Below are 26416 nucleotides of genomic sequence, written 5' to 3' on the forward strand. Positions count from 1 at the left end.
TAAAAGGCCTACAAATAAAAGCTCTTTCAAGCAGCCCTACGGTGTTGAGGGTAGGCCTGCTTCCTTTCAATCTGATGGTTCTGGAATAAAATCCCACTTTGGGCTTCCAATGTGAGATGGAAATGAAACACCTTGCTCAAAATGTACATGAGCTGTGCTTTCAGACTACTACAAAAAAATGTGATATGAAAAGACCTAAAGAGCCAAGTACTGCAGAGTTGCCCTGTGGTGTGGTGGACAGGGCTGCTACCTTTCAATGCAAGGGTCCTGGGTTTGAATCCAGTGATAACCTCAGGTCTAAAAATATGAGTCCAATGTGGAAGTGTTAAAAACTGCAGTTCATCAAGGATCCGCTTGAGGCTGGCTCAAGAAATACCAGAAACCACATACACACCAATTAAAAAAGGTGATCTTTACAGCAGAATTAAACATGTTTACAGCCTGGTACAAAAGACGAGTGAAGTCTGGATAGCTCATTTTTTGATCGGCACACACTGTACAGGGGTGATTTTTTTTCTAACACAGCAATTTTGAAGATATTGAGATTACGAGTCTTCCAATGAGAGGCACAGCTGACTTGATTGACAGGTGGGAACACTATAGCTGTTGGCTAGGAGCCCTAAAGCTCACCTATTTGTGTCACAATCGCTCGACAGCAGCAATATGGCTGCCACCGCCGATTGGCTTCAAAACAGCGCTTCAGAAACAGATGGTTGACGTCACGTATACTACATCCATATTTTATACAGTCTATGGTTTGAATCCTGAAGGGGACAGTCCATGGGAGATCTAATGAAACATTTTCGGCACACCGTAGTGTTAACATTGCTTTTGAAGTACAATATCCAAATGGTACAATGAAAAGACTTCCAGAAGAGAGCTCATCTAAGCAGCCTCATGGTGTTGAGGATAGGCAACATGATGAGTGTTGTTAAGGGTTGTTGTGTTCTCTGTAATGTTGTTGTGTTTTGTGTAATGGTTTGTTTTGACCCTCTGGGCGACCTTACCAAATTCCTCACCTATCTGACTGACACCCACCAAACTGCTGAACACATTTATAATCTCTTGAATAATGGTAGTCGGATTGAATATGTTCTTTTTATTCTGGTTTACAAAATTAGAAAAGCCTGAAGTTACCAAAACATGGTTCTCAGTTTTATCCTCACATTATGGAGTAGGGTTTGTTAAATTATAAATGACGTGCTACAGTTAACCCCTTCTGTAGTGGTTGATAGCCTAGCTTCCGTGTAGCTTCACCGTGCAGTTTCCCGATAGCGTAGCCCGAGCTGACCAGCTTCTCCTGCGGGTAATATAATTATGGAGAAGTACCTCTTATAACCCTGTTAAAAAACACCTACCTAACCCTTTCACTCAATTTACTTTTTTTTCTGAGTCTGAGGGTGAAACAACAACCACACATGAAATATATAAACACTTTATTCCCAGAAGTTGTAGCAGTGTTATCTTCAGACATAGAAAGGCCAAAATAAACCAACTTCAGTACAACAGTATGATGTACAACAAGAGATTACCCATTTACATTCTGTAAATCAACATACAGAAACACTTTGATTGTTATTGTCCCACCAAGCTATTGTATTGACACTGGACAGGTCTAGTACACAGACAACAGGACACACTTTTGCTTGAGGATGGGGCAGCATGAATGTTTGCAGGACATCAAATGTAGCAGGTGGGTTGTGGAGTTCAATTCAAATATTTTGGTACAAGAGCAATCACCCTGTTGTGTTGTGATGTGAACAACAATGGAGACATACGACACATCACCAAAGTACTACAAACAACTGGAATAGTGGGTTGATCAGACAAAGGGTAAAGATGCCTTGTTGCCCCAAACACTGCAGAGTACACAGAGATAGGTTCACTTACAGTTTTTTAAAACCGTTATTCAGATCTATGAGATTATTTTACCTCAGTAAAGACCAGAGCAGTCTGTGTGGTTTTAACACATGGAGCAACAAAGTATGTATAGATCTCACAGAAAAATAGCATCCTCAAGAGTCAAACCTCTCTTGTACATCATAAGAAAATACCAAAGTTGAGAACACAACTTGTTTGATCTCAAGTGCAAAATTCAATACTAACAAATCATTCACTCACATTCTCCACATGATCAGAACTTCCTTGTAAATTTTAAGTTTTAATTTTTCCATCAAATACACAGCAGTTTTGGAAAGTGCCAGAAGAACAAGAAGAATGCAGATTTTTGAACGTAAAAAAATGGGTAATGTTCCCAAACAATGGAAAAACAAATTTGTATTGCTATGGGAAGGGATCAGTTATTCTTTAGAAAAAAGTAGAAGAAATACTTCTTTCAAGTTGTAGAATCATACCTTGTTCATTGCATCAATCAGCAGCCTTTGTTCTACAAAACAAGTGTACACACACACACACACACAGACATACAGACAGAGTACACACTCAAGCATGCTCACACACTCAACATCTGCCCTCTGACGGACCCGAGGCCAGGATGGACGTATGGAAAAGCCATGCAGGGCAATAGATGCCAATTCAAATATTTTTCAAATACTTTTCCACACAGTTTTTTTAAGTAAGGAGTTTTCAGTGCACAATGTGCTACTCTGCAATGGAGTGCAGTTTTTTTTCCTGGCACAACTTCAGTGCACTAGAACAAATCGTTGAATCTGGGAGTGGTCAAACCCTGACATCCAACTTCCATCAGGCTAAGAGGAGACTGCTGGCTGAGATAGGAGGAGCGGTGGGAGTTGATGGCGCTCCGGATGTGTTTACAGAGCAGGGCAGCAGCACAGACAATCAAAGACGTTAAAATGGAGTGATTGGGGAACTGGTGGGAGTGTTTGCTCATGTGTTTGTGGTCCGTTTTCGTTGGCATGGCTTGGAGTTCCAGGTCACAGGTACAGGGTCACAGGATCGAGGGTTCACAAGTGGTTCAAAGGTCAGAGCCAAGGTGCACACTGATGCTGGGAGAGCGCTGCGTGTGGTTTGGCGCTGGGCTCAAGTACCCCAGCCCGTCCTCCTGAAGGCTGCACGAGAAGCGGCTGGCCTCAGAGGCGGTGTGGTTACTGTTGGGAGGCGCGTTTCCACCTGCCACCTGCTCAAATGAGCGGGAGAAGACTGCGCTGGCAGTGCGCGTCAGGCTGGTGAGAGCTCCCGCCTTGGGCACTGATTGGCTAGAAGTGAGTGTCAGTCGCTTGACGGACAGCTCCACGCTCTCACTGGCAGCCCGGCCGGTTGTTAGAAGGCCTGCCTCCTTGTCCTTGTCTTTGCTGGAGCGCCCACCAAGCCGACACTTCTTCATGGCCTTGGCCCCCAGGTTCAACGTGGTGACGCTGTTGCTGATAGTGATGGTAGGAGGGGTCATGTCAGGCCCCACCCCACCTGGCCACACCCCTTCATCCACCTCCGAAATATCCATCAGCTCATCCGGGGAACCCAGATCCACTGCGTCTGTGGGACAGAGAGGGGAAGAGAAAACAGAGAATGAAAAACCGGAGCATGTGGAGGGGGGAAAAACTCATCTGTCATCCAACCAATCTGGTCTAATTAGAATTTAGGATTACCACCATCAAAAAGTGCTTTAAATGCACCATTATGAGTTCAATGCTCGGACTTTGAACTTTGTGTTGGGTTGCATGACAGAAGAGTTCTGACACTGACCAGCAGGTGGTGCCTGTTCACTGCAGCTTAAGCTAACAGGGACATCTCACCACCTGGAGACAGTGCAATAACTTTATTTTAGCCCAGGACACAGGTTAGATTAACCAGCAGTGTTGTGAGACAACAGTCAGTGGTTTATTGGCAGAGGAGTGCATGTTTGACCCAAAGGCAGGAGAGGACTTAAGCCTTGGAAAGACCACAAAGGGAAAGTAGAAGAAGGTAAACAAAGACATAGAGTAAAACCTCTGTCTCTATCGACACACACATCTATCAATCTTTCCTGCTTTCTTTAAAGGTATGCATCCACCTGTGTGAGTCCTCAACCACCAACACACACACACACACTGATCTGATGCTTCCATAGTAACAGAACACCTGTAAACAGCTGGTACAAAGACAGATAGGCAGGTCGTGATCAAATCTTTCATGGTTGGGTTCTGGGTTGATAACAGGTCAGCAGTCATCAAAATAATAAAATAATTTAAGACCTGCATATCTTTCCTCAGCTTCTAGCTACAAGTCAGAGGGAAGTAATCTGCTTCGTGGTGCAACCCAGGGGGTAACGTGTCGAGGCGTACTGAGGTGCGCTTTAAGAGACCCAGAGGCTTACTGCAACCTCCAGTAAAACCAGGAAGAAGACCCATAAATAAATGTTCGAGTTCAATTTCCTGGTGGAGAATTTCCGAAAGTATGTGCGCCATATTTAATGCTCCTGAAACTATTCTGATATCTGTTGTTTATGTCTCTGTGTGACAGCGGTTAGCTTTAATAGGATTGTGTGATTCAGCAAAGCCCATTTCATTATTATGCATCTTTTATAAGGTTATTGATCTGTTATTTAGTTAGATCTTTAATAATTAATTTGATTTTAAGGACCCTCAGCAGGAGAACTTGGTGAGAAAGCTTCAGCCACAAAGGAGTGAGTGAATGAATAAATGACATTTGATAGACAGATGAGAGGAAAAGTGCAAGGTTGTTGGAGCCCAGCGCAAAAAGGTAAAAGTGGGAAGTCATCATGCAGCTTCTCAGACTGCGCCCCCGCACATGGTTACCTAGGTTACCCCAGGACAGGGGCAGGGGGGAAGGAGGGGACCTTAGTACTGGTTCCTCCCTGTGGAGGCCGACCCCTCATTCTCCACCATCCGCCTCACAGACTTCTGCCTCCTGACCTCCTGACCCCGGGTGCCGGAGTCGTGAACCCGAGGGTCTGGGCTGACCTCGGAGGCGCTGCCAATCATGTCGCTCTCAGGGCGTGGCCGCAGGGAGTCTCCGTTGGCCATTCGCTCGCCGCTCACGCCTGTCACACTGATCTCGGGGATGGCCACCCCCCCTTGTGCAGCGTCAATTTCTACACTCACCTCCTGGGACTCTGGCGGAGGGAGCATGGAGGCGGGGCATTGTATATACAAACACACAAACACACACAGATAGACAGACAGACAGGTGTCATGCACACATACATGAAGAACAAAAAGATGGTCATGTGCACAGGCACACACGACCACAGGGACACAAGACACACAGAGGTTATCAATGTGATGGCAGAAAAATAAAAAGACAGAAATCATAATTACAGAATATAACATGGTCAAAAAACATGCTACATGAAGACAAAAACAAACACCGTACTGGGCCAGCCCTCACCCATACACATTACACAATATTTGATACAAATTTTCCTTCAGCATCTGCCCTCAAGAGGATCCCAACATGGATTCGTGAGATGAATAAGGGGTGATAATCTCACAATGAAACCTACTCATTAAACAAACTGAGAGCTGTAATTGGCCTGCCTCATCTGCACTCTACAATTATGGGATAAACCCCCTTTTTACAAACTGCATGCAGTCTGTTATCATTGACGCTAATTGAAGATAAAGATTGATCCGTTCTTTTTCATCTGAATGTTTTAGAGTTCCTTCAGTATAGATCTCGTATTACACAACACAGTAAATATTCATGATTTCCAAACCTAATACACTACCTGCTCTCTGGATTGCTCTTTCTGTTAAATTAGCTCCATGTGCGCTGTTGATTCTCCCTGTTTGGCTGTGCTCACGTTTCTTACTGACTTCTCTCAAACTGTGACACTCGCCTCACTCAGATCATCCAGGAAATCATGACCGTAATGGAGAGACTCTAAAAGTGGAGATGGACAGCTAGCAAACTCAGGAGGGATGACAATAACACTTATGTACACACTGACTGTGAAACTAGAGAAGTTAGGGCAAGTGAACGATGGAGACCTCTCAACCTCTCGCTCTCTCCTTTGGAATGGATTTGTTCTTCATTCAAAAGATTCTATTTGGTATAATACAGTAAAATGCGATCGTGATATGTTTAAAAAATGTTATCAACCCATGTGAGAGTTTTTCTTCTTTTTCTGTGACGATTCCCACACTTGTGTGTCCTCCCATCTGAATTAGCCCCACCCCCTGTGTTTAAATCTCACCGTGTCTCTTCCAGCGGTGTCCCCTGATAGAGAGAGACGTGACAGCATTTCTGGAAATCCTGGAGGAGGTCGGTGTGATCTCCACCTGGATACTCCGTGCACCCTCTTTGTTGTTGCTCTTCAGTGCTGCACCGTGCAGCGACGACTTGATGGCGTTACCCACCTGAGAAAGAGGTGAAGAACACAATGAAAACATTACAGCTTCAGAGTTTAACAGCCTTGCTCAGTAAGTGACTGCCTCAGATTTTTACCTTGAACTACTATATGCCTTACTTACCTCCAGTTGAAAATTCTGATATTACATATACAAAACCATGTGACCATATAAAAGTTGACCCTATAATTACATTTCCAGACAAAGGGAATGTCAATCCTTGATACCTGAAATCATACAAGTGCAATCAATAAATGTCTACCCTGTTTACAAAGGTTTTTTCAATAAAAAAAGAAGAATTTGTGGCTTATAGGATCTGAGAGGAGCTGGAGATATTGAGATTTTTAAAGGTCAATTAAAGGCCCATCTATTTAGTCAGGCTTTTATGTATGCTTTTTATAACTTCTTTTAATTCATCATTTATACTTTTTTTTTTACATCCTATTTTTTAAATTTATTTTAAATTCTTCAATTTTTATTATTTTATTGCTTTTTTGTATTACTATTTTAGTGTTTTTATTTATCTTAGACTTTTATCTTTTAACGTCTTAACTCGTCATGTTTTATTCTTTATTTACTTATTTCTTAACTATTTCCCTTTGTTGTTTATTTATATACATTTTATTTAAATTGGTGTGCATTAGTCTCTACTTCTATATCTATTTCTGCTCTATGATGAATCATCATATTAGATTTTATTTTTATCATTATAATTATTATTGTAATTTTTTAATCGCTTTAAAGCACTTTGAATCGCAATTGATTTGTATGAAAGGTGCTATATAAATAAAGCTTGATTGATTGATTGATATAGACCTTTAATCTGTCCCTTTTTGTATGTGACATCATTTAAAAAAAGGCCTTATTGATACACTTTCAAAGCGGATATATGTATTACTGCTTCAAGATGACTTACAGTGTAGTCTAACGTTTAGAAATACAATAGAACCAAAGCTGTTTTTGGAGCCAGATGATGCAGGTTCTGAAGTTTGAATGATCATATTTTATACTAAGTGTCTTGTTATAATCTGAAATCTTAGCAATGACTGAAAGTGTGCTTCCAGTTTTATCTTACACCTGTGAAAACTAAGTAGAACTGTACTGCAGGTACATATACACATTTATTTTAAAGTTCATCTTCCAACCAATGAAAGATCCCACTCCTGCACACAACACCTCTAAGAAGTGTCTCTTGTCCTTCTAAGAAGTGTTTTTCTTCCTAAGTAAGATTGAAGTTTAAGATCATGTGACTGAACCAATAACATCCGATCATAATCCCATTTCTACCAGATTTGTGAACAGGGATAAAGCTCAAAGCTTAGCATAAACTGGCTGAGTTACACAGAATGGTGCTTTAAGAAAAACAAACATTCTTTGTGTTTTGCTTCATTTCACAAGTATTCCCGTATTAATCTCACAGGAAATCCTGAAGTGGCCCTTGTGCTAATGATCTTGTTGAACACGAGGTAGAAGGCATCCCGATCACAACACAACACGCCTTTTGTCTGACAGGCTGCTTCTCATTGGCTTCATGATGAACACGTCACCGTGCTATGCTAAGCTAGCTGCCACCTGGTGTGTTGCATTGCAACAAGTAAACACATCTAAACATTTCGGGATAAAACAGACATTTAACCCCCACTCTCATGGGAGTTGGTGTGTTCATGGCATGTGTCCACGTAGCTTTTCTATATTTTAAACAGTATTTTCAAATCCTATCAACATCCTTAGTGGTGGTGTTTTGATTGTCGTGGAGCAGTACACCTTGACTTGTGTAGTAATACTCTGAGCTTAGGTCCAATCCTCCACTCCCTGGGCCTCAAGGATTATAGCTTAACTGAGCAGAGTGGAAAGCATGTAAATAATCTAGTGGGATTACACTGCTTGCAGTTGCTGACACACACAGAGCCCAACACAATACAACATAGTGTGCTGTGCAAAAAACAAAACTACAGGCAGGCATGTGTGTGTCAGTCACATGCGCTTTCTCAGACACGTCTACTACACACACACACACACACACACACACACACACACACACACACACACACACACACACACACACACACACACACACACACACACACACACACACACACACACACACACACACACACACACACACACACACACACACACACACACACACACACACACACACACAGAAGAGAGATGTGATACTAGAGGACCCACCAACAGAGCTTCAGGGAACAGTTCTAGCTGGGCTCGATACAGGACGTCATCCAGTGCTTTGGAACCCAGTTCAACCTCCCCGTTACACCTACACACAGACACAAACATAAACATCTCAACATATGAGTGTAAGATACAGATCAAAGATACACTGCAGCTTTTCTTTCTGTGAGCAAATCTTCCTAGTGTACATCTTGTACAACGATACATACACACATGATGTGTGCGTGTAGGACACTGGATGTAATCAGAACTTTTGTTTGCAGCAGAAGTCCTCAGGGCTTCTTTAACAGCTTCATCAGAGCAGAGCTGGACCGCAGTGCACATATTCTAAGGATATTGGTTAAGACAGCAGACTGGAGTTGGTTATTTTGTTGCTTAGTGCCAAGGTTATTTATGAATCAACATGTCTACAGCATTTGGAGGAAGAAAGAGATCAGATATGGTAATTAGTAAATTAGTAAAACAAACAAAGCTGGGCATTCATAAGATTAATCACACTGCCACGGCTTTTACTGTAGGAAAAAAATGGCTAAAAAAAAAAGCCAGTTCTGCTGTTTTTTTGTTTGAACTTGAAGTCAAGGTTAAGTTAAAGTTCCCACTGCAAAGCATCGTTTAAACAATGATGGAGAGAAGTGGATGAACTGAGAGGCAGAAAGACGAGGGTGTAAGTAACTACTGAATATCCTTCAGTTACGAGATAATTGTTGACACAGGAATGTTAACATTATGATAAGCAAACAGACACTAGCGCCAGTTTGGCTAAAGGCTTTCCTCACTGGATGTCCTGTACGCTGAAAAGCAATAAAGATGCACTGATATACGATATAATGTTTTTTAGAGGTTTCTAATTACTGGGTCTGTTAGTTTTTGTAGAATGAAGAGGACCTCTGCAGATCATTCTGCTCCCTTTAAATCTCTTTCATATGATTAACATTTACGAGCCACTACAGTTAAACTACTAAATTCAAACTGTGCATTGTGATAACTCTGAATGTCAACCTCTACAGAAGCTACCGTCTCATCATGTTTATTTGTCATGACATTGTCCAGCCCCACCCCCAACAAAAAAAACAAGGGGAGATGGAGCACATGAAAATGTTCGAAAGTACATGAACTTAAAACGAGTTATTAAAGAGCCAATCAGTGAGTCTACCAGTGTGCACTTACAAGGCGTAATGTATCCCCGTGATGAGCTGCACCAGGAACTCTGACGTGACGGTGAGCCGTGAGCTTATGCCTTTGTAGCGCCGTATCTGTTGCCGTGGGTAACCGCATATACACACCCTGGAGGATAAGCATTTGAAAACACAAAAGAGGAGCTTAAGTGAAAACAGGAGAGATGCAATTTGGGAGCAGATCGGCTGCAGTTGTGTTGAAGCAATTTATTCATACAATGCACACTGCATTATGACTAATGGTTGACAAAACGAACCACAGGATTTAAAATACTGTATAATATCAGAGAGTAAAACTAGAACATTCATTATTTCCAAACAGGTATCAGAACAATTGCAACATAAATAAATAAATGGTGATTCAGCTTCACCTGTGCAGCACTAGGAGCTATAGGAGCTATAGCTGCATACTGTTCACAGTATAGGAAAGGAAATCAAGGCTAATCACTCCTCTGTCAGTCTCTGCTTATCGGAGACAAAACCACAAAGCTGGTTGTGCTCATAGCAGCTCTTTACCAAATAGTGGTATCTTGGCTCTCTCCCTGGCAGCAAAGTATATAAGAGGATCAGATGAGCAAAGATCTGAAAGATATTGTGTGTGTGTGTGTGTGTGTGTCTGTGTGTCTGTGTGTGTGTGTGTGTGTGTGTGTCTGTGTGTGTCTGTGTGTGTCTGTGTGTGTGTGTGTGTGTGTGTGTGTGTGTGTGTGTGTGTGTGTGTGTGTGGGTGTGTGTGTGTGTGTGTGTGTGTGGAATAGCCTTCTCAGAAGCACTAACAATCAAAAAATGGCACAAAGGTCATATGATAATACTGCAGCGTGCATGTAAGTAAAAGTACTCCGATCTTCATGACAAAGTGACCCGTGGGTCACAGCAGTATGATATTAAGTTATTCTGATATATGTGTGGGTGTGTGTGTGTGTGTGTGGGCGCATGTTTTTACCTGGAGCTGAGCTGGCAGAGGGACTGGAGGGAGGTGGACGTCATATAGCTCAGAGCGGCGTTGTAGCACAGCAACAGGAAGGTCAGCACCTCAAATCTTAATAACAAAAACCCAACCTTTAAATGGCATGCCTTTTGTCCAGCTGTGTTAACATGATGTAATATCATTTAACACTCAAAAGAAAAATATCAAGTCTAAAAAAAAAAAAAGGACCCTTTTGCTTATTCAAATCTGCATCATAATGTGTTGTTGTAAAATATCATGCAATATTGATTTTTGGTTCATATTGGTTGTTGTTTTTTGTAAACACACTATGATGTGAAAAAATAGCCACTTAGATTCCACTTAAAAAACTCTGATTAAAACACTTACTTCTAAAAACTCCTGCTTTAAATGATCAGACTTTGAAAATGTCTCCCGATCTGGCTGAAAGAAGCTACCAGACTTAATAAGCAACATAAAATCTCCTTATTATAGAATAAAAGGATTCCATTCAGCTTGAATGGAAATGGATAAAAACAAAGAAGGACTGGAAACAGTTGAGGACATTCAACAACAGCCATGGCATTCAGCGTTTGGCTGCACAGTGGCCTCATTACAGTAATTTAGGAAACCCTAACAGCTACAACATTGAAGTGAAGCCAACTGCCATGGGCCTCTCTGCAGCTAGTGTAGCATGCATGCAATGATTGGTCCTGGCAGATGCTAAACTTTCTATTACTGGGGAATTGAGAGGAGAGGAGACAGCGGAACTCAAAGGATTTTAGAGTTAACCTCGGGTATTTTTTTTTTTAAGTTATATTTTTTGCCCTTTTGCCTTTATTTGATAGGACAGCTGAAGAGAGACAGGAAACATGGGGAGTAGAGAGCGGGGGAGGACATGCAGGAAATGGTCGACCGGCCGGGAATCGAACCGGCGAGCCCTGCGACAAGGACTGTAGCCTCTAAACGTGGAGTGCTTAGACCACTAGGCCACCAGCGTCCCGGACCTCGGGTATTTGTAGTACACTTCACTTCACAACAGATACCGACAAGTAAAACATGTTGCGAGACTGTTCATCCTCCATCATGCTGGGTTAAGATTCCTGTTGTTTGCTGCCTGTCCTACATGGGATGCTGCCTTGCAAGAGCTCATTTTTGATGCATCACACCTAAAAACAAGTCTGTGCGTCATGCTTCTTACCTGTTCTGTGCCGTAAAGTTCTCTCTCTGGAGGTGCGGCCCGCTGTACACCACCCTGCTCAGCCCGTGATTGGCTAGAGCACCTTCCGTGAGAGCCATGGAGCCGATGGCTGAAGGCTGGAGGAGGACATATCAAGTCAAAGCTTTTTAGACTGAAGAACATTTCACCTACTAAAATCTTAGTGTGCATTGGTTTGTTACTCACCTCGTGGTACACCGAGGGTTTGGAGAGGGAAGGAACAGTGAAAGATAACACTTTACTCTGTCCATCTTTATCAACTATTTCCTGTGAGACAGAAAACACAAAAAAGACAATGAGAAAATGTGTCCGTGGGCGGGAAAAACAAAAGCTTATCTCTTCAAGCACACTCATCAAAAATGAGTGGGTGTTTGCGAGTGGACCTCAGGGTCCCGGTTTCCCCACTCATCCTGCTGGTACGTGTCTCTTCAGTTATTTGTGCGTAAATTGTGTAAACACAATCATACACACAAACACAAACCCCGGGGTTTCGGTCTCCCCTCTGTGCATGTTAATGTCAATTAGATTAACGAGAAGCAGCTAGGGGGTTGAGTGACAGTTGACCTATTCTGTTATTGGAAGAGGAAGTTAAAGGACACTGCCTTGCTGATAGACAGACGGCACATTGAGAGCCTAAATGGAAGGAAATAGAAGTCAACACACTTTGATGACTACAAGTACAGGCTCTCTGTGGGAGGCTTGGGGCATGTCAAAAGGAGCAACCCATTCATATTTGTAAAGTCATTGTTTTTCAATTCCCTTTTTCGAACCTGTATTTCCTGAAACAGAGCATGCACAGTTGTCTACAAAGGCTGAAAGTGCACAAAGCAACATTTCAAAACACATGCTCTGACCCTAGAAACGGATAATGAGTGAAAGAGATCAGTTGTGACATAAAAAATGTGGAACCGAAAACTCAATTATGCACACACCACAACCTCCCACCTACCAGGTTGTAAATGCCCAGCAGCAGGGCCTCGATGCAGCCCGAGGTGTGGGGGTCTCTGGCTGCGCTGACGGACAGGAGGCTCCACAGGAGCTCTGGCAAGAACTGTAGCGTGAAACGATGCAGCTGCGGCTCACCGCTGCGGTAAAACTCGAACAACTGGTGACACACAGGCTCCAGCAACTGGGGAGGAAGAGAAAAGCACAGAACACAGGTACAAGGTAACACTTTTAACTACAGCTGTGACACATTTTGCACACGACTTTGAGAAGAGCATTAGTTGTACAGGTAAGTTGTTGGACTGGAAATATGAAAAGAAGCTCAAAATGTTGGGCTAAGTGTGTGTGTAATATGCATATATTAGAACATAAAAGTGTGCTTCCATACATCACTGTAGTTCTCTCGGATGACCTTGTAGAGTGCAGGGACCAGGGCACCTTTGTCTTTTAATGAGGCAGCATAGTTGGACACAGCACTGTCAGGAAGGGTCTAAAACATACACACACATACACGAACAGCTGAGTTTTCAAGCACGACTGACTTAACTAAAATCTAAAAATAAACACACAGCATGACAAGTAAGCCGAACATTTGTTGATGTGGTCTGAATTTGATCTGTTTGGATTCATCCGTAGCTGCACATTGATTTGAATCCAGGACACACGGGTATGATTTCAGCTCGGGAGTCTGCAGAATATTATGGTAACACGGTAAATAAGACAATTGAAATCAATAAGGTGAGTAGAAGCAATACAACTCATTCTGATTCACTGCTGGAAGTGCAGGCGTGCTGCATTGATCTGGTTGTTTTAGAAGTTGGCTTCGCTGAGAGTGGACGACAGGTTGCTCCTCGTGCGCTCCATAGGAAAATCTAATTTCCTCCTCTAATATTACCCCTCGACAAGCCTCAGCTTCTGTAGCCGTCACGTATTAGGTGGTGAGTGCTCATGTGTGAGTAGAAATTTTCTGGCAGCAGGCACTTCAGGGAGTGTGTGTGTGTTTGTGTGTGAGGAAGAAATGTTGCCAATAACAAACAGCAGCAGAGGCGTGTGCTTTTTGATATTGCTTTTTGCAAAAACACACATTTACACACAGAGTGCAGCTGTACCTTAAATTCTGACAGCCATTCCTCCACCACTCCTTGGTCCATAGCCAACATGTTCCCTCATCTGCAGTGGAGTCGCCTCTACCTGGAAGAAATTAAAAACATGCTCTGCATCATTATTGACAAAAAGCAAATACAGAGAGTGCACAAAAGCAGTCACAGCTTTAACAAGGCTCCCTCTATGTTTGCCAGCTTGCTATTATGTGGTATCCTGCTATAAATATGCTGCTACACACAGCAAACAATGTCACGGCAGTGGTGAACACTGACTGTACACGCTGCAGGCATAGATTCAAAACTCCAAAGAAAACATAAGTCTCTCCTTCCCTCTCATTCCTCTCCAGACACACACACACAAACACACAAACACACACACATACACACACATACAACACACCTCTGCAGCAAGTACCTAACCTCATCTCAACTCAGGCTTGCATTGCAAATAGCAAAAAAAACAACACATCACCCACACAGAGAGAAAACGTGGCCGGCTTCAACATATTCATTTCATGGTGCTGGAGTTGAATGCTTGTTGAACAGGCAGTCCCTGATCTACAGACAGAATAAGAGGCTCTTACCTGCTTTCACTAATATTTACTCATCTCTCCCTCCTGTTATTTCTGACATCCCTGACTATATCCTTCACAGCACTTACAATATCCACTTCACAACTTCTCTGTCTTTCACTCAAATTGTGTGAAAGCAGCATCTTTAGCAGGAAACCCTGTCTCCTTTTGCTCAAAATAACTTATTTTTTTAATCCCTTTTCTGTCTGTGTTTTAATAAAAAAGATAAAAGGGTTTTATTGATGTCTGGAAATCAGAAAGGAGAGAGAGGGTAAGATAAAACAATGGAAAGACACATCAACAGAGAGATAGTAACAATAGCTGGGATTTTGGTTTAAAGATTCCAAAACATCAACGCTGTGGAGAGGTAGGTCAGATCAGCGTTTGTTTGTACTGCTGTTAAACTGAACACAGAGATATTAAGACAATATTTTTTAGTGTGGTTCAATCTGACTATGTTGACAGCTCTTGAGACTGAGCACAGCCTTAAATATTCAATAAAAGATTAAAAACAAAATGACAACAAATTTACAAAAGATGGAACAATTTTACTGTTAAGTCTGACTCCTTTTAGCCTGACTCCATTTAGCTTGAGGCTCTGTGGTCTGAGGCCGTTTCATCTGAATTCTGACATATGATGAAGGTTTGGCAGAGATATGACAGAGCTTTTCCGGAGACATGATGCTTTTTCATCTGAGGTCTGACACCTCACTCTGAGACCCGAGAATGTCCTAATATGTAAACCATGTCCATCTCTGTTTGGTTTCTCTCCATCAAAACAAACTAAGGCTGTTTCCGAAATCGCCTACTATACTAGCAGTACGTACTGATATGTCCAAAATTCAGTATGTAGTAAGTAGTATGTGAACAAGAGCAAAATCTGCAGTATGCCAAAACTCCCCGGATGTCTACTGATTCGGGAAAATATCTCAGTATGCATCGGACCAGTCTGCCTCGCGTACTGTTTCCCATAATGCACAGCGCTCGCTCTGCTTTTTCTTTTTCCTCATTTTTTGACGGGAGGAAATCCGTTTTGGGGTGCTGTGAACGTTATCAAATTACATAGATACTACTTCCTAACTTTTTAAATCATAAATGGATGCTAAATAAGCTTTTTATTTATCGGCTTCGCCGTTGTTTACTTCCGCCTTCCGAAACCAGAAATCCAGCGAAGTCTAGCTCAGCATGCTGCATGACAGATCGAACAGAACAGTCATACTACATACTAAATTCAAACGCAGTATGTAGTAGGCAATACCTACTGCCTACTACATTAGTAAGTAGTTTGTAGCAGGCCGTTTCGGAAACAGCCCAAGTGACCCCTCACTCGATCACTTCCAAATCACTTCCAGTATTTGGTACATTCCCTTTCCGTTAAAATGAAATGTTAATTTGTTTCAGAAATGGTAAAAGTGTTCTGTCGTTTGTAAAATTGTCTCCAACTTTGTATAAGTGTTTCATCTTTGGTAAATTTGTTTTCTTAAATGTAAATTTGTTTTGGCCTTGGTAAAAGTGTTTTGCAGATGTGATTTTGTTTTGGAAAATGTAAAAAAAAATCAAAAATGTAAATTTGTCTCCAACTTTGTAAAAGTGTTTCATCTTTTGTAAATTTGTTTTGTCCTTCAGGGCCACCGTACAAACCAGTAGCTCAGTGTAACTGCTATCAGACACAGCAGTGGGTCAAGCTAAATGTTAACAAATACTGCTAAAATGCCAAAGAGCATCTAGTCCCCCCCACCACCACCACCACAGTGTGTGCCGATAGAGAAATGAGCTATCCAGACTACACTCGTCTTTTGTACCAGGCTGTAAACATGTTTATTTCTGCTGTAGAGATCGGCTTTTTATAATTGGTGTGTATGTGGTTTCCGGTACTTCCGGAGCCAGCCTCAAGCGGATCCTCGAAGAACTGCAGTTTTTAGCACTTCCGCATTGGACTCATATTTTTAGGCTGGAGGTTGCAGCTTGGGCACGGCTCATAGCTGTTCAGATCTTACAGTCTGGAGCAAAGTACCAAACAGAATCATCATAGCCTTCTCAAGAGATGCTTCGTCAGTCTCCTTCAAGCTTCTCGAGCGTAACAAACTCCTGCTTTTCCTTTTTATTTTAATAAACATGTGAACTAAATCTTTATTCATTTGAGATCTCCTGAAGCTGTGATGGCACATTGGGAATACACAAACATCTTTTGATGTACTTGAGTCAGCTACATGACCTCTGCACTGTGACGGTCACCAGAAGCAACTGACCAGAGACAGATGCTATCAGCTTCAGGCGATGGACAGAGTCTCCTTGCATCTCAGAGAGATTTGAATGTTTTCCTCCATCAGCCTGTTTTCATTGCTGAGTATGTCGTGTCTGAGCGCTCTGAAATTATAAGCACAAGGCTAAATAGGCTGTTGAATGCAGAAACAAAGTCCATGTTTGGTAAGTCTGGTAACGGAGGCTGGGAGAAAGGAGAGAGGAAGAAGAAGTCCTTCTATGAGCACACTTGTCATGCAGAAACATGTGCTCGAATCGGAGCTGAAGGTGGCATAAATCCATCTTTTAAAACCTCTTCCGCTTCCACGTTATCTCCTCTTGAAAGTATTAATCTCTCCAGCTGTGATAAGAAAAGGTTGAAGCATACTCTAGAGGAGAGTTTGGATAAAAAAAATAATAAAAAAGACCAGATTACAGATGCAGAAGTTCATAGACCGGATTAAAAATCACAGTGGATTAAAAAGAAACTTTTTTAATGCATATAAATAGAATATGTGATTATTGACATATGGGAAATACCGATGTGGACAAATAAATGATTGATTTTTCATCTCTTCCTCTCCCCGTCCTCACTGTGTGCTTTCTGTTCCTCCACTCATCCTCATTCCCCTCTCTCTCTCTATCTTTCCTGCTCTCTAATCTGCCGTTCACACATCCAGATGCTTTATTCTGTATTACTCTGGTGTGCTTGGTCCCTCCATGGCAGCCAGGTGTCTATTTATGGACTGTACCATAGACAGGCACGACAAAGGGGGAGGGGAGCTGGTGACTCATGAAATGGGGAAGGATTATAAGGCAGAATAGCTTCCACTTAGAGAAATTAGTCCTTTGTGGTTCTGCTTTTTGTGTAATGTTTGTGACGACTATGCGGAGGAGAGAGAATCTAAAGCTGTTTAATGGAAAGGTTTCTTAATGACGAATGGAAAAGTCTGTGATTAGAGTGTGGGTGAGTCAGACCTGTAAAAGGATGTTTCTCCTCCTACAGTGTCGCTTTTACCTGGCAGCTCTGTCCACTCTGGCATCTTAGACCTAACATCTGTATCCAGAAAAAAGATGATTACAGACTAAAATCAGCAGCTTTCACACTCACACTAATGGCTATAGCTGCTCATTAAAGCGAATAAGGATCTTAAACTTGATGCATTTATGTCAAAATACATGAAATGATCAAAAGTGGTTCACCATTAACAAGTTACTAAGGACTCAGAGTTTAGTGCAGGCGGAAGTAGTTTACTGGGGCAGATACAAACTTTCTTAATCTATTATGAACCTTTTTGAACCCCGTCATTAAACCTCAAAATAATGAGGAATATTCCCCCTTGAAATACTAGTTGTGGATCAAAAATCAACAGAAAAGTTATCTAAAATTGAACAGGATTTTATTTTAGGTACATCAAAAATCTCAAATACTGCCTCTGCCCCCTCAACTCAATCTCTCTCCTCTTGTTAGATCATCCAAAAGTTAGGTTGAGTCAGAATTTTCAATATGGCAACTACTGGCGCCAGGCTTCAAAACTCTGCTTCCTAAAACCAATGGATGACGTCATGGTGACTATGTCCATGTACCATACAGTCTATGTTTGTCCCATGCAGCACTCTCTACAAAGATAGTACCGATGCAAGATACCTCACTCCTCAGAAATTCAACATTGGAAAACGATCCGATGTTCACATACATCATGGAAACATGTGATTATGTCAATATAAAGTTATACTTTGCATGTTATGTACTTTAATTGTTAAAAACCCATGCAATATGACTAGGGATGAACCGAAATGGAAATTTTTGGCCGAAACCGAAAATGAGGAAACCAAGGCCGAAAACCAAAACAAATTATTATGCAAATTATTAGTAGGGAGACCGGGGACAGTTGTAACATTTCACTTCTTGGATTTGAGATTAAGCCATGCATTTTCTGTTTGTGTTGCACAGGCATGTTCTAGGCCATTTATTAGCAGTAACTTGAAGCTAGTTTGTGTAGCAGTTTGAACACACTGGGTTAAAAGAGCTCAAAGTTATAGACGGAAATGTCAAAAACGTTACAACTATCCCTGGTCTCCCCTACCATTGCATTTATGGCTCTGACTGTGTACTAAACTCACTAAAATCAAGGATCTCATTGAACATATCAGACAACGAGGGTGCATGCCCCTCATCTGGTTCAGAAGGACGAGTCCTTTTTTCTGCGCTCTGTTCTCCTTCCTGCGCTGTGTGCCTCTCTGTCTCCAACCGGGTTCTCCGCATCCATCGCGGCCTCGATCATTTCTTGCGCGTGCTTTATTTCAACATCCAAGTAATGATCTTTATAATGCGGATCAAGTACAGTTGGGATGAAGTGCAGAGGATCCGAATATATCTCAGTGAAACGGGTGCTGACAGACTCTAAGAGTGTACTTTTCATTGTTTTCACTCCGTCGTCCGTTCCAACCTCTTTGCTTAGAAGACGCTTTAGTGCTGCAATTAAAGGAATAACGGATGCAGACATGTTGGCCCTTATCCAGTCAAGCGCGTACTGGCCGCGGTTTTTGCTTGCGTCATCACAACATTCTGTTTCGGCCGTGTCGTTTCAGTGATAAAAGTCTTTCGGCCGAAAACCAAAAATGCACTTTTCTGCCATTTCTGGCCGAAGATTTTCATTGGCTGAATTTTCAGTGCATCCCTAAATATGACTGTACATTATTAAAAACAAGATCATTTTATCAGATACTGTATTTGCAACAAGATGCATCACTCATTTTGAATCTTTGCAGTGGTACATGGGAAAAAAGGTTGAAATAGCAATGTGTAGTTAATCACTGTCAGAAACCTCCGTCAGTGGTTTCAGACATTCAAAATAACTACATAAAAACAGTGACTTTTCTTGTTGATGGTCTTATTTGCTTGAGTAGGTCTTAAAGAGACATCAACATTAATTTATTTTGTTTCACAACCAGCCAACAAGAATCACCCGAGTAGCTTTAATATTTATATACTCTCAATGTTATACTTTGTATAAGAGCAACTATAACAACTGAATTTGTCCCTGGCCTGGAATCAATTAAGTATTTTCACCTCCATCAAAACATTGCAGCGTCTGCAAGTTTGGATATTCCATTCAGTCACATTGCAATTCTAGCAGTTTTTGTTTTCTTTGTGCAGCTCCCCTAGAATGATGATTGATTGTTTAAGTTGTCGACAATTTCCCTCTTCAATAATAGCTGACTGATTCACTGACTGCTCATTCAGTCCTTGCTGCATCAACAACCGAACTCGGAAACACCCACATATCTGCCTCACTGTGTATTACAGAGTTGAGTTCAAGCTATTATACAGATCGTAAAAGTCTAATCAAGATGTTAATGTTGTTCTAACAGTAAGCAAGACAATGAGAAAGGCAGCCAATGTGAATTATTTTAATTAACAAAATGAAACATGGTGAAGCAGCGTTTAGTTACTATGCACCACATATCTGGAACACACTCCCTGAAAGCTGTAGGTCCGCTCCAACTCTCACCTGTTTCAAATCAAAGACTAAGACCGTTTTATTTTCCACTGCCTTCCTATCTTAGCTAATTTTAACTTGCTTTAAATGCAAATTTTATTTTTAATATATTTCTAATTTTCCTTTTCTTTTCTGTTTTATTATATTTGTCATTTTAGTTGTGCTCTTTCATGCTTGTCTGAATGTTTCCAATGCTTTTAATGTTTTAATGTAAAGCACTTTGAGTTGCTCTCGTGTATGAAATGCGCTAAACAAATAAAGTTGCCTTGCCTTGCCTATAAATAATCTGCTGGTTTTGTCTGTAATTAATCAATTGTTTGGTTTGCTCAATTTTTGTCACAGTTGGCCTCTTCAGAGAGTGGTTCAACAGTCCATAACAAAGATTTACATTTGTATGCTCAGAAGAGCAGAAAAACACCAGACTGTGGAAGCCTCTCAATAAATGAAACAATAAATCTAAAGTCAAAATAAATACACTTCACTCATTTTCTTGCATTTAGATTATTTCCCTCAAGATGATAGACTACAAATCTGCACATTGGGCTACTTACCTGCACAAGTGCTGATGATTGGATCTAAAGCTGCATACAAACCCCAGGAGACAGCAGTGCAAACAGCAACCAGCGGAGGAAAATAGAAAAGTAATTGCCTTAGAGTACACCACAGAGCGTAATTATGTCATTAGGCTGATGATTGTCTTCCGTCTTAGTCTGGATAACTAACTGTTAGCTATCTCCATGTCATTATGGACTCACAGATGATAGCAGAAATTAATATACACCAGAGATACACTTAAATGATGCAGCAGCTGGTGAGCTTTTTCTGTGCAACTCTAGCACACTGACCAGCACAAACACACGCACACACACACAAACACACACAAACACACACAGAGACAAACAGGCATGAATAAATCAGTGTAAGGAATAAGTGGCTAAGCAGGCTTGACGAGAATAAGTAACAAACCAGTGAAGTGATGAACAAGTAGCTGCATGATGAATGCACCAGAGGGGCGGAAGGGCAGAACAGGGGGATGAACAGAAAGCAGATCAATGGGTAAATTAATTGAGGGAGAGATGAATGGATGTACAGTCGAAGAGATGCGGGATAAAGGGAATGCATGACAACCCAAGGGATCACTGAAGAAGACTGAGATAGAGGGGTCAATAAAAGAGGAGAGTTCATTAGGTTCTCATCTGGGCAGCCCCCGGCACCCTCCAAGACATGAAACACACACACCTCTTTGTGATGTAAACAAGCTCAAGAAATGGGTCTAACCCTAGCTGTGGCTCGCTCCTTTTTTTTCTCACAAACTCTAAGCTCTGATGAGGCCAACTGCTTGCAAAAGAGTGATGGAGAATGTGTCATGCGTTGCACAAGTGTGTGTGTGCAAGTGTGTTTATTTGCTGCTTGGTACGACAAAACCTGTTCCTGTGAGCCAGCAAAAGTTGACAGCTTTTTTTCCCTCTGAATCTACACCCACTCTGGTGTCCAAGCCTCTCTAAGACACACACACACACACACACACACACACACACACACAGACGCTCACACACGCACACGCTTACACACACGCTTGCACACGCTTACGCACACGCTTACACACACACACACACACACACACACAAAACAAGCAGGGCTGGCATACTAAATGAGCTTATTTTTGACTCCTCCTTCCAACACAAACAGGTCTCCTTTCAGTTTACATTCCTAATCCTTGTTGTAAGTGTGTTCACATGTCCTGACAGAGCAACAGGAGAAAAAACTCACCACACATGCACGCCCCTTCACATTCGGAGAAACAGCAGGACAATCAGCGCCTTCTGAATGCGAAAATGTCCTTTGGTGCTCAGCCTACCTGTCTGGGAAAAGCCGGCGCAGGAGGGAGATCCAAGGGAGTTCATGTGAGAATGACTTAGGAGGACACCCACACACATTCATATCCCTGCCTGCTGATTACCACAGTTCCTATTACACTTGTGCTTTGGAACCTTTCAGGAAGTGAGTTGGCCAATGAGATCGAAGGCCTGAACGGAGGGCAGAAAGGAAGGGAGAGAAAAAGACGAAGTGGGTGGTTTTTTTTAAAGCTGCCCCAGCTGCTTTTTCCTGTGGTACAGGGTGCAAGACAAGCCCGACAAGCTACTGGTTAGGCTGATAATAGCACTGACACCCAAATGACTTCCCCAGGGGGTTACAGCAACAGGAAAATGAAGAGTTGTAACATGGATCGAATGAGGAAAAAAATAGTGTATGCTTTCTGAAGTATGCTAAGCTGACTCAACTCTTGTAAAGACACACCCAAACCACTTAAAACCAAAGTAGGAAACAGGAAATGTAACAGTATACCTCTGTGAAAAATCTACCAACTACTATTGTCAACCTTCAAAAGGCTGTTGAGTTTCTTTCAACTTGAATGGAAGAAAAAGCCATTAATTAAGGAACTATTTTGAGAAGCTGTTTGATGTCCAAGTAAAGGTAAAGTCAGCGTTATGTAACACTGGTAATAAAGGGCAGAGCCTCCAACAAACCAGACACTCACATCTTGACCAGCGATCCATTCCTTTAACTCAAGCATCTTGCTTTGACATCTTGTTTCAATTTGTATCACATCTTTCTCATGCTGTTGTCTTTATTTGGACTGTCTTGGCCTGCGGTTAACCCTGTTGCATCATCGCCTCCCACCTTGCTTCCCCTAGGTCTTCTTCTTCAATAGCAGCAGGTTGCTTTAAGCTGTGAGGTTCTGCTTTTCTTTCACATTCATGCACACACACAAATATAGCAGGGTACTGCCTGTAGCGAAGTAGACATGACAACAGAGTGTGTGGTTTGTGTGTGGTGTTTGCTGCTGCGGGTGACAGATAGAGAGATCTGACAGGGAGGAATCCTCTTATAGCAGCCTACGCTTTTTTTCTCCATTGCCTTTAAGCCAGTGATGCGTCTTCGTTCCTCCTCTCTCCTCCCCTCCAATTCCCTGTCGTGCCGCATCAAGAGAGCCTGAAGACACCAGTGATTAAGATCCCAGAATTTACTGTTTAACTCTGCCTTTTATCTGCCTTTCTTCCTCTCCATTTATCTTCATGCCAGAGTAAAACAACTCCCTAATGAACACTTAAAGTTGAGCCCAAGGTTTCACATTTAAACACTGTTTTTGTTGTAGAAAATGTGCTTGATTCAAATGTTTCTGCATGCTGGTTATTAGTGCCTACAAAAATTTACTTTGGATTGAAACTAAACTGAACTTGTTTTTCAAAAAGAGAAGGCATAGCGACTGTAGTCATCGATCAAAACACAAGAAATTTCACAAAACCTCTGGCATTGGGTGACTGTAGCTGTGATGCTGGATGACAGCAGAGCGCACACCATCTTCTTGCTCCACGACCTGGCGGGCTTTACTGTCAAAAAGTATTAAGAGGCACCAAGAGACAACCAGCAGCTATGGATACGGCACATTCCCAAGCCTGCTTATAGCTTAAACGTGTGAACACTCACCAAATCTGACCCTGGCCTGAGGACACCACTTTAACAGTACACACAATCACCCCCCACCAAACAAACTCATCTATTGCTGGAGGTTAAGCCTTTCCCTGTTGACAAAGGCATAAATAAACATTAATGCGCGCGTGCGCACGCGCACACACACACACACACACACACACACACACACACACACACACACACACACACACACACACACACACACACACACACACACATTTAATGCTGCCAAGCAAAGGGTAACCTCGAAATCAAGTTGTAACCTACAGTCAGTGGTGGACAAAGTACACAGCTTCATTACTTAAGTCAAAGTATAGATCCTCTAGGTCAAAGATTACTCCAATACAAGTGAAAGTTGCTCTGTCAGATTATTACTTGCTTGAAGTACTTTCTTTTAAAAATACTTAAGTATTCAAAGTACTTTTTAAAATATCTCATAACTTTGTATTTTCAAAGCATGAGTGCAGTCAAGAATACATAGAAGTACATTCTGTTACATTATGTTTATCTAGAAAACATTACTTGAAATCTCTAAAACTATACCATGGAATAAAACAGAAACTTAGTTACTCCAAGCACAGACAACTTAGTTTGAAACGTTCATCTGGAATGAAACAAATGTTACGTAGCTCAACACACTTTCTCAGGTTGGAAAGTCCATTTTTGTATGTTTGAGCAGAGTGGGAAACAAGGAGAACATTTCAAATGATACGTATCATTCTTCATTTCAAAAACCTCTAACACGGCTGAAGATATGTACATGGGTGCTCAGGTGAAGAATTAAAGCCATCATTACCACTTCTAAATGAATTGCCTGATCTGAGTGAAATCTGCTCTGTGTTTGCTCCATGTTCAACCATGGAGACACATTTTACTGTCTTAGGGATCAGATTTCAGAAAAGAGAAGGAAATTCATGAGCTGACTTCAAAGCAAAAGTAGTGAGTAATTAGAGCATTGATAGAAATGTAGTGGAGTAAAAAGAACAATAATTGTCTTCTGAATGTAGAGGAGTAAAAGTAATAAGTTCCCCCAAAAAATAATACTCAAGTAAAGTACAGATACTCAAAAAATGTACTTAAGTACAGTACTCAATTAAATTTACTCTGTTACTGTCCACCACTGTCTACAGTATATCTGATTTAAACCATCACTGGCACACAGCTAGAAGCACAGCCTATGAGAGGGACAGAGAATGCAAATCGCATGTTGTTCTTATGTTAACAGCAGCACAGTAATGATGGCTCATTTCATACAACAGCACTGCCAAGATTCACACTCAGACAGGAAACCCCTGAACTGTGTCTGAGTACTACAGAGGAAAGCTGCATCACATGACAGCTATTAGAAAAATCCTAACAACGCATTATCTAACATTGCCTGTCTGTCGTACAGGCGCCCGCGCACGCACGCACACACACACACACACACACACACACACACACACGCACACACACACACACGCACACAGGTCGGAATCACCTGGAGAATCTTAACAGGTATTCCACCACCAAGCTCCTGGCACACACTAAGGCACACACACACACTCGTCTGCCCCCTGTCTTAATGTACTACAGCAACAACCTGATTGCTTCGTTAGTGTTGAAAAGCTTCCTTATTATGAGTACTGTCACATTTCATGCTATAATGCAACCACAAAATGAACATGTAGGCTCACTGCTAACCAGCTAGTTTGCCCCAATGACAACCCGGGCACCCCTGCTTACGTTTAAACAACAGGTCTGTCTCCAATAACTTGCAGCTCAATGGAAAACATTAGCTTTCCCTATTATATAATGCTGTGTATTAGTTAACCAGCATCAGCCAGCTACTGCAAATGAATCCCCCGCCGTCACTCTCTGTGTCGGCTTGCTGAATGACTTCGAGCTGTCACTATCGCTGCTTCCAGATTAGCTTGCTAGTTAGCTAGCTTCGCTAAGGCGCGACACCAAGTAAACCAGGGGAAGTTGCTGTTTACTTACTGGCATGCTATCTGTCGATTTCCTGGTATCGCTGTCCTCTTTCCTTCTAGCGAGATGAATAAACAGCTATCACTCCGCTACTTCATAAATCTCCTCAATAATTCATCAACATCAGCTCCTTCCATCTTCATTACTTTCTCCACTCAGACTACCTTAGGCGAGCACACTGGGTCGAATGGATGTGACAAGGCCACTCGGCCAATCAGTGAGCAGTATTTAATGTAGTGACCGCGCCCCTGAAACAAGCGACCAATCAGATTGGAGGCCAGGTTGTACATTCATAATTTCCACCATCATGGTAGGTTGTTGCTGTCAGTCTGTGCTCTTTGACAGCAGGGTGATCTGCCAAAAATGCTTTTAATGAATCACATGAATAAGCAATTTTCTAACTGGTAGATGAAAACATATTTTTTTTAAGTATAACTTTTTATACTATGATAGATAGATGTACTTTATTTCAGACCCATAGGTTCATATCAGCACAAGAGTATTATAAAAGACTAAAAATAAGTAAAATGCATGTCCAGCAAGAAATAAAAATATCATATGACAACAGTTTACACATTCATTTTGATTGAAGCATAAAAAGACATTTGTTCCAATGTTTCCAAAAGCAAGAAAAATACGTTGTGGCACTTAATGTGGGCTGAGTGAGCTTCCTTAAAATTTCATTTTCTGAATCAGCTAAGCGACACATACATTTATACATCAGATTTCTCAGTACAGCATGAAATGTAAGGACATTGTTTGACACAAACATAAAACTTGCACTGGTCCATCTTGGTAGTTTAAGGAA

At 41.7% G+C, this 26416-nt stretch overlaps 1 protein-coding gene across 3 annotated transcripts; it reads right to left on the minus strand.

Moving 5' to 3' along the window:
- Positions 1–1419: 1419 nt before the first annotated feature.
- fam126a (family with sequence similarity 126 member A) lies at positions 1420–25795 on the minus strand. 3 transcript variants are annotated; one of them, XM_034705083.1, is made up of 12 exons: positions 25621–25795; positions 13836–13917; positions 13115–13216; positions 12731–12910; positions 11968–12048; positions 11764–11879; positions 10581–10676; positions 9633–9749; positions 8463–8550; positions 6116–6278; positions 4716–5032; positions 1420–3453 (listed from the first exon to the last, which is right to left on the minus strand). In XM_034705083.1, exons 2-11 carry the CDS (start codon positions 13884–13886, stop codon positions 4758–4760), a joined length of 1269 nt encoding a protein of 422 aa, XP_034560974.1. In that variant the 5' UTR covers positions 13887–13917; positions 25621–25795; the 3' UTR covers positions 1420–3453; positions 4716–4757. The 3 variants fall into 3 exon arrangements, with proteins under 3 accessions (XP_034560974.1, XP_034560972.1, XP_034560973.1); XM_034705081.1 differs by lacking the exon at positions 4716–5032; XM_034705082.1 differs by lacking the exons at positions 4716–5032; positions 25621–25795 and adding an exon at positions 21916–22043.
- Between the last annotated feature and the right edge of the window lie 621 nt (positions 25796–26416).

This window comes from Notolabrus celidotus, chromosome 16 (assembly GCF_009762535.1).
Source record: "Notolabrus celidotus isolate fNotCel1 chromosome 16, fNotCel1.pri, whole genome shotgun sequence".
In the NCBI taxonomy this organism is placed as follows: Eukaryota; Metazoa; Chordata; class Actinopteri; order Labriformes; family Labridae; genus Notolabrus; species Notolabrus celidotus.